Source organism: Lampetra fluviatilis, chromosome 57, assembly GCF_964198595.1.
Source record: "Lampetra fluviatilis chromosome 57, kcLamFluv1.1, whole genome shotgun sequence".
NCBI classification, from domain to species: Eukaryota; Metazoa; Chordata; class Hyperoartia; order Petromyzontiformes; family Petromyzontidae; genus Lampetra; species Lampetra fluviatilis.
In genome coordinates this window covers 6,496,375-6,505,373 of record NC_136331.1, presented here as the reverse complement: position 1 = coordinate 6,505,373, position 8,999 = coordinate 6,496,375, and the positions used below count along the sequence as shown (strand labels likewise).

The window sequence follows — 8,999 nt, the reverse complement described above, 5'->3', positions numbered from 1 at the left end:
AGTGCGAGGGAAGAAACAGGCAGGAAGCTTGTACGACCGGGAGCGTGGTGATGGAGCGAGCGAGTGTGATTGTAAGTGGGTAAGTGATATCGTTGCTGTGACCCACAGTATGATGCTATCGAGCACGGCATGATGATTGAACAGTATGGATGAGGGTGGAGGAATCAATGAGTGACGGTCAAGTAAACTAACCATGTTAGTAGCAATGGGACAGTGATTAGGAGGCGACGATGCTGTACTAACGCGTATTTAGTTTTTGAACTTCTGTGAATTGAAGAGGAACTTGATGCTAAATCTGAATTTGAGGATGTGACCGATGGAATTGAATCAGCTGAGATGGCATGGCGTTGTCCCCCGCTTCTGTTATTGCACACACATTGTGATTTTGGGCAGGGAAACGGGAACCTACACAAAGCCAATTTTCACTCGTCTGTGGACCTTACTTCACTTGTACGTAGCCAATGGTGCCGATCGGAGGTGCTGGGATTTGAATCTGTACTTTGCGGGAGCCACAAGTGACTGCGTCCGTCCTGTCGAGATGTTTGCATGCGGCCTCACGCTCGTACTGTCGGGGGCAACTTTTCTCACTTTTCTCCACGCAGGTATGGATGACAATTCACTTGAATCGCTTATATGGCCTCTTGATGCAGCAGCCCTTTTGCCCACTTCAGCAATTGTTTCTTGCTGTGGTTGTCCCACCTGATGACGGACGCTTGTGTTGCGCCCGAAACGTCGTTTTTTTGAATTTATTTTCATTTATACCCACGTGACTTTACCGAAAGAACCAAAGAGTATATGGATCCCTGCAGTCACGAAAACTTTAAATCTAGATTGAGTTGACTTTTAAACCTTTCAGAGTTTGCGGGACGCTGCCGAGGTGCCAAGTTCAGCCACACTGGATTTGCAATGCAGAGGTCGCCGGCTTCGATTCGATCTCCGGGGCGCGGCAGTTTGAATGAAGCTAAATTAGTGTCACCGAAGCGAATAAACGTTGCAAGTTTTTTTTTTAAATCCACATCCCCAACCGCCTCTAGTCCACCCAGCAGCGGTGTAAATGGGTGGCACCTGCAGTGAGTTGACGGGCAGGGTCGCGCGCATGGGATGGGGTTAAAATTGTGGGTAATGCCACCTCTTCCAAGACGTCTTGCCAGTGTGGAAGAGTAGGCCAAACATGCTCGAGAGGTTCTCTCTGAATAGGCCCCTTCCACCGGCAGTGGCATAAATAGGCAATTGCAGGGCTGCGCTTTGCTTTTTTTTACTTTCCTAATTCAATACTGCTGTGCCTCAATATGATCTTGGTGGGTCTGTGTGAGTCTATGTATCTGTGTGAATCTGTGGGTCTCAGTGTGAGTCTATGGGTCGCCGTGTGATTATCTGGCTCTCTGTGCGAGTCCGTGGGTCTCTATGTGAACTTGTGTATACATTTATAAGCCGTTGGGTCACCGTGTGAGTCTGTGGGTCTCTAGAGCAGATGGTGGGACGGTGTTTTGGTGGGGGGGTGGGTAACCGATGTGATGTGTTACTCTACAGCAGTGATTCTTAACCTGGGGTGCACGCATGCCCTTTCTGGGGACGGGGGGGTGGGTGGCGAGACGTGGCCAGTCGGTAAATAATCGAAACGCGAATTAAGCACGGGGCGCGTAAGTCCAACTTACTTTGTTTCATCAAACCCTATCTATTAACATTCTACAGCAACAAACATGTTTAACGATCGAGTACCGATGGTGTGCAAAGGCTGCATGCAGGAAAGGTGAAGAACCACTCCAAGACGGCAATGAACTATTGTAGCATTGGATTGTGTTGCCCAGAATTGGCTGTGATTTTTCTTCTCGTGGTTTCAGTGAGGCGTGTTTTAACTTTTATTTTGCCTTTCGGTGGGGGGGAGGCGGGCGTGGTTGTAGTTGTAAATACAATTGCGATGTATAATTCAGTATATCATTTTAATCGTTGGAGGGAGGGGGGGAGCTATTCGAATAACTTAACGAGCGTGTAACAATATGATCAATGGAAATAGCGCGTGGCTTTGTCGAGAGAATGGAAATACCGAGGTGGGTGGGCACTGCCCTACCCTACCCTGCATTCGGATAAGAAATTAGATTTTTGGCAGGGCACTCGTAAATGTTCAGGGGTGGGAAGTGACACGCTGCACCGGATCTATTTTCTTTCAGAATGAAAATATTTATTTATACTGCAGGAGTAATCCGATGAGCTATAAAGCTCTTTGTCGCAGATGTCCAGTTAGGGGAACAGGGTAAGAACGTGACAACAGCCGTTACAAAGACATATAAGTCGTGCAAAGTACAACAAAGGTAAACAAATCACCCAAACACATCCTGACTGACCCACGATGCCGAGCGAAGACCGAAGATCGGAGAGACGTAGCACCGAGGATTGATTCCAGAGAACAGCCCCGGATCGGGGCTCGGGACTCGCCCCCTTCCAGATCCTTCCCGAAGACTCTGGCCCCTACATCACGTGTCCCTCTCGACTCCTTTTGGGCCCCCCTTGCCACCTCGTCTGGTCACGTGCCCTCTCGGGGTCACCCAGACTGTCACGTGCTCACTCGACCTCTCTCTCACTGTCACCAGGACTATGTCCCCTGGGGGCTGCTTCCATGGCATGCCCACTCTGGTGCCCGAGAGAGGCCCAAGACCCACGGTTCTGGCGCTAACCGTCATAGTGACCCCATTTATAGTGGTAGGAACCTCTTGGTTACACCAGCCCACAGGGAATTATTGTGTCCGTCCGTCGTGAAGGGAGGGGCTGGGCGGGGAGGGTGGGGCTGGGTGGGGAGGGGCTGGGTGGGGGGTGGGAGGGGTGGGGCTGGGTGGGGTGGGGCTGGTCACCCCGTGGTGCCCTTATAAAACTCAACGTTTAACCTACTCACGCCGGCTTGTGCCCGCCCTCACAGTGGGGCATATTTGCGGAATACACCACGCCGCCGTTGACCCTGGCCATTGACCGAGCAACCCAACGTTCCTACCAGCTCCCTCCGCAGGAATGTGTTGTCATGATATATGAACAGGTGTGTAGGCATATAGTAGATACATACAATAGGGGCAGTAGTAAATACTACTGCCCCTATTGTATGTAGGGTGTGGAGCCATATATGCCTACAAAATAGATTTCTTTTTTTGGGGGAGGGGGTCGACAATTGTTGGATCAACTTTCCACCCCCACATTTAGCTGCAGAGGAGGGGGGCGGGGGATCCACTTTCCATAACTTTTTTTAAATTCGGGCCTTCTGCAAGGCTCTTATAATTTAGCTGACGGGCAAACTGAACGTCGGCCTTTTATAACAGAAGCATAAATGTGTCCCCCCTCCTCCTCCTCTCTCCTGCCCCGCACAGGCTCCTGCGAAGCCACTAACGTCACCGCGGCGGCGGGCACGCGCGCCGTCCTGCCGTGCCGCATCACGCCGTGGCCCCGCGACGGGACGATCGAGATGGCCAAGTGGTTCCACTCGGGGAGCCACGGCGCCCAGCTGGTGCTCAACTTCGTGCGGGGCTTCACCAGCGAGGACGGCCGCTCGGCCCTCCGAGGTCAGCTGGGCGAGGGCGACGTCTCGCTGCACGTGGAACGGCTGAAGCTGCAGGACGCGGGTCACTATCGGTGCCAGACAATGATCGGCTCAGTCGAGGAGACGCGGAGGAGACAGCGGCGCGTCTTCGTTTGCAACGTGATGCTCGCCGTCACGCCGGATGAAGGGGAGGCGCTCGGTGGGTCGATGTTGCCGGGGCGGTGATCTCGAGGGGCATAAAATATTCCCGTCGGCGAAAGTGGGGGTGTTGTTGTTGTATCAACAACGAGATCACTACGAGCAAAAACTGAATATTTCTTTACACTGATGTCCAGTCGGGGCACGGGTAAGAACTTTACAACAACAGTACAAAATCACGATCGTAGTTTAAAGTACAAGATCGGTCAACTAAACCATCCCCATCTGACCAGGCAAAGCCCACTGAGGCATTAATGTATTTTTCAGAAGCGACCTGGCCACAGACGATGGCTCAACAAAGCGGCCCAACATTTGGACATTTATAGCCGCAAAATAATCTAAATAATCTCAATGCGCGTTTCTAAATGTGGAGGGATAAACCGGAGGACCCGGAGAAAAAAAAATTCCACACGACCACGGGGAGAGAGACAGACACGCAAACTCCACCACATGTTCGTGTCGTCATCGCCAATGCCGAGGGCTAAGCCTGAGCCCACGCAACATGTGACCTGGCACGTCTCCCCCAATGCTCACATGGAGACCCACAGACTCACACAGAGACCCACAGACTCACATGGTGACCCACTTACTCATATATTGAGTCATAGACTCACATAGAGACCCACAGATTCACACAGAGACCCACAGACTCACACAGAGACCCACAGACTCACATGGTGACCCACTTACTCACATATTGAGTCATAGACTCACATGGAGACCCACAGACTCACACAGAGACCCACAGACTCACACAGACACGTAGACTTCCAGAGACACATAGACTCACATAGGGACCACAGATTCACACATACACATAAACTCACACGGAGACCCACACACTCACACAGACTCACACCAAGACCCACAGACTCACATAGATACCCACAGGTTCACACAGATTCACACAGATACCCGTAAACTTACATATTGATGCACAGACCTACGTTGATACCCATAGACTAACATATAGACCCACACGTTCCGGGAAGGAGAGATTTAAAATTCATGGGACTTGTTTTTTGGTTGGGTGGGGGGGTGGAGGGAGAGTTAATTTTCGCAAGAGATTTCTGCGGTCGGCGTAGGGAAGCACCGCTCCGTCTGTGGACATCACAGTCGTCTGCTTAACACGTTGCAGGCTTTCGCGACCAATATGATTCATAACGAAGGCTTTTGTGGTTAGATCGCGTGAGTATAAATGTGTCGTAACCCTCCACCACCCGACACAGCCAGTGAGGTTTGTCACGTCAACAATTAGTCACTGCTTCAGCCCACCGGTGTGTTGGAGAGTAAATCCACAACGCTTTCATTATGAATTGCGGTAATCTGTTCGTGTTTCTTTCTTTTCTTCTGGCAGCGACGGATGCCACGGCTGAGTTGACCACACGCATCGCTGCGTCTGGCGACGGCGGTAAGCGGAGTGGCCCCGTTATCCCAGACCCGTCGTCGTCATCATGGTCATCACTTCCCCAGCGGGGCGACCACGTGCAGATTGGGGGGGGGAGAACAAAACACCGCGTGAAATGACGTTCATGACCTACAATGTTGGCAAGTGTTAGTGAGAGGGGGGGAGCGTGACCCGTATCTTGAACGAGAATCTGTATCAGTCTGTGAGTCTAAGAGCTGTAAGGGGGCAGATCTATGGCTTTCTGCTTTGAGTCTGTGTGAATATAACGGTCTCTGTGTGGGTCTGTGGGTCCCTGTGTGAGTCTGTGAGTCACCGTGTGAGCATGTGGGTGTCTTTGTGAGTATGAGTCACAGTGTGAGTCTGTGGGTCTCTGAGTCTGTGCATATCTCTATAAGCCTTCGGGTCTTTGTGTGTCCATGGGTCACTGTGTGAGCCTCTGGGTCTCTGTGTGAGTCTGTGGGTCTGTGTGTGTCCATGGGTCACCGTGTGAGCCTCTGGGTCTCTGTGTGAGTCTGTGGGTCTGTGTGTGTCCATGGGTCACCATGTGAGCCTCTGGGTCTCTGTGTGAGTCTGTGGGTCTGTGTGTGTCCATGGGTCACCGTGTGAGCCTCTGGGTCTCTGTGTGAGTCTGTGGGTCTGTGTGTGTCCATGGGTCACCGTGTGAGCCTCTGGGTCTCTGTGTGAGTCTGTGGGTCTGTGTGTGTCCATGGGTCACCGTGTGAGCCTCTGGGTCTCTGTGGGAGTCTGTGGGTCTGTGTGTGTTCATGGGTCACCGTGTGAGCCTCTGGGTCTCTGTGTGAGTCTGTGGGTCTGTGTGTGTCCATGGTTCACCGTGTGAGCCTCTGGGTCTCTGTGTGAGTCTGTGGCTCTCTAGAGCAGATGGTGGTCCACTGTTTCGGTCAGAACCTGGAGGTCAAGTGAGAAGCAGCAGCAGCCGCTGCGGGATCTGGCGGAGGGTCGAGGGGATTGGCTCGGCGTGGCGGCGGTGGCATCAACGGCCGTGGCCATGCCGATCGACGGCATCTTCCTGACCTTGAGTTAATTGTCGGTGCTCGTTCTCAGGGCAGTCGGGCAGCTGGTGTGTGCTGGTGCTGCTGGTGCCGGCCGCCATGTTCGTGGGCTTGACGGTGGCGCTCGTCGTCTGGCGCTGCAGAGTGAATCGGAGGAATGCGGCGAAGGTGAGCCAGGGTACGGCTGCGGTGGGCGCGCGCCGGGCGCGGTGCAGGAGATCGCGGCTGATCGCAAGCGTCCGTGCTGTGGCCAAACTAAAACTATGGAAAAAAATGTTAACCAGGCAAGGCCCAAAGTGCTGCTATACAGCTCGTTTTTCAGAAGCGACCTGGCCATTACAAATGATGGCTCAACGAAGCGGCTGCTCATCAACGTGGAAATTTACAGCAGCCAAAATACTCTGAAAGTGCGACGTTGATTATAAATGTGAGGGGCAAAACGGAGGACCCCGAGAAAAAAATTACGCGACCACGGGAGAGAGAGAGATAGAGACATGCAAACTACAAATACACAGCAGCAGGCGTCAGGGTCGGGATCGAACCCACGACCTCCTGTATACTAGGCGAGGTAGTTAACATCTCGCCACCATGATACCCTCAATCATCCACGCTGGGCAGATATCTTGGAGAAGGTGGGGAGTACCCACGTCATTATACCTCAGTGAGGCTTACCTGGTGAAATAAAAATTACATTTTTGATTCAGCCTAATGTCATACGGTACCCTCTAGGAGTCCTAGGGGCGATCTCTCTGAAGCAAGGCCGTAGCCATGGAGTCAACATTGGGGGGGGGGGGGGGCAAATCTTCCAGGGGGTCTGGGGGTCCCCCCCCCCCCGAAAAAAAAGAAAAATTTGAAAACTAATTTCCTGCCTAAATTATTAAAAAATTCACAAACACATGGGATGGACTTATTTATTTTTAACAATAATGTCTAATAGTGTATTGTATTACATTGCTCTGTTTTTTCTTTTTGACCTTTTCTTGTTTCATTGTATGTAATGGCAGAGATTAGGGATTAATAAAGTACAACCATAACCACAATCATATAAACATAAATCTATTTTATAGCAATATATTGGGGGGGGGGGGGGGCATTTTGAGCATATTTGAATATTAAGGGGGGGGGGATGTGCCCCCCCAATTTATATTATAATTACGTCCTTGCTCTGAAGTACCCTCCAGCGGAACACGGCTTCTGCCAGCGGTGGCACGACCGAGCAATTGCAGGGGGCTGCTCCCTCACCTTTACCTTCATCTCATCTCTACCCAAAACCCGAGCGAGCGCGCGCACACACAGGGGCATTCAAAAACACGCGCGGGACGTGGACACGCGCGTTTTATTTTTTTGTCGTTTGTTTGTCTTTTTTTGTACCCAGGGCGGCAAGGTCGGGTCGGCGACTGCGCCAGCAATCGGCGGTCGGGCTCCGTCCGCGATGAATTACGATCGGGGAATTTACGAGCAAATGGAGTGGGACGTGGCCCGCATGAGCCCTGAGACAGCAGTGAGCCAAACCGAGGCCACGTGACCAGGGCCATTCCATAGCGGTGGGGTGCGGGGCCCACGCATGGTGCCCCCCACTGTAATATATCAGACACCGTGACGTCAAAGCACGTGCACCCCCCCCCGACCCTCCAAAGCACGGGGCCCGGGGCGGTTGCCCTGATTTGGGACGGCTGTGCACGTGACCTCCCAAATCGCCATGCGGCTGCTCCCACGGAATTGAAACCCAGCGACGAATGACCTCTTCCTGCAGACATCGCTCGCTCGCCCGTTCGCGTTACCGCTCGCCACGTTTGGCACGATTCTTACTTTCTATATTACAGAGCGCCTTAGCTCGAGGCGTAATGTTAACTTACATTGGGGGTCTTAGATTGTGAAAAAATATTTTTGAAGCAACGTGAAAAGAAGAGGCTAAAAACACCACTGGAAATGACGATGACGACGCTCTATAAAACGAACGTATTATGACTTGCATTGTTGTTGTTACTTTTGCGAGGTCACTCCAGCGGGCACGTTAATTCACACTTCACCCCGCAGCGCGTTGGTCGCATGACATTAAACAAAAGTATATTTTACATAAATATAATGATGGGAGCGGCGTGCGAAATTTTAAATAAAATGTTGCGGATGACGAGCGTGGAATGCCCCATTTCTTACTGCCGTCCGGTCGTCGCAAGCGCAGTTAATCCGCAACGCCAATAATCCGCAAAAACCCTGGAATAATGAAGCATTAAACCGCAGAGGTCATCATGGATCATATCATTCCTCTTGCCTCCCATTCACAAATTAAATTAATGGCCGTGATGGTCGTGGTGACCTTTAGCCGCGAGACTTAATTGGAGCCGGGGGCTGATGGATGTTGCTGGTTTCGTAAAATTTTTTGCTCACCAGGGGTAGGACCCATTGAGTTAAAATGTTCTTTCTCAAGAATGATCTGGGGCAGGGGAGAGTAGAGATAGGGGGAAGGGGGGTTGGAGGGGTGAAAGGATACAGAAAAATTAAATTCCGCATTAAAAACGAAAAAATACATCACCGTGGGTTTACATGGTTCTGCTCTTACAGCTCTCCGATGCGCTTTCGGATCGTACCGCGCATTATTCGGCACGATGTCCGACGTTTCGACACCACGTGCTGTGAAGGAAACTTCCTCGGGAAATGGAACAACTGAGCATCGGTCTAGACGTCCCAAATGCAAAAATGAAATCGCACTGCAAGTTACTCGACTGGGATGACACGAAGCAGCAGCAGCAACGACATCGCCCACTGCTGCGAAAAATACTCTTTAGACTCGATTAGTGTCATGACATACAATTACAAGTGTAATGAAGCAATAGACATTATACAAGGTTATCCATGTATTGAC

At 51.5% G+C, this 8,999-nt stretch overlaps 1 protein-coding gene across 1 annotated transcript; it reads left to right on the top strand.

The window, feature by feature from the left end:
* Window positions 1-366: 366 nt before the first annotated feature.
* LOC144950402 (uncharacterized) lies at window positions 367-8,544 on the top strand. The gene is made up of 5 exons (XM_078880517.1): window positions 367-602; window positions 3,351-3,719; window positions 5,076-5,129; window positions 6,189-6,304; window positions 7,512-8,544. Exons 1-5 carry the CDS (start codon window positions 539-541, stop codon window positions 7,659-7,661), a joined length of 753 nt encoding a protein of 250 aa, XP_078736643.1. The 5' UTR covers window positions 367-538; the 3' UTR covers window positions 7,662-8,544.
* The last annotated feature ends 455 nt before the right edge of the window (window positions 8,545-8,999 follow it).

What these genes read in the sequence shown, in the direction of transcription:
- LOC144950402 (XM_078880517.1), top strand. Translation starts at nt 539, where the DNA reads ATGTTTGCATGCGGCCTCACGCTCGTACTGTCGGGGGCAACTTTTCTC. An exon ending in CGCTGCGTCTGGCGACGGCG is followed by an intron (nt 5,130 to 6,188) that starts GTAAGCGGAGTG and finishes GCTCGTTCTCAG; the next exon opens with GGCAGTCGGGCAGCTGGTGT. An exon ending in ATCGGAGGAATGCGGCGAAG is followed by an intron (nt 6,305 to 7,511) that starts GTGAGCCAGGGT and finishes TTTTGTACCCAG; the next exon opens with GGCGGCAAGGTCGGGTCGGC.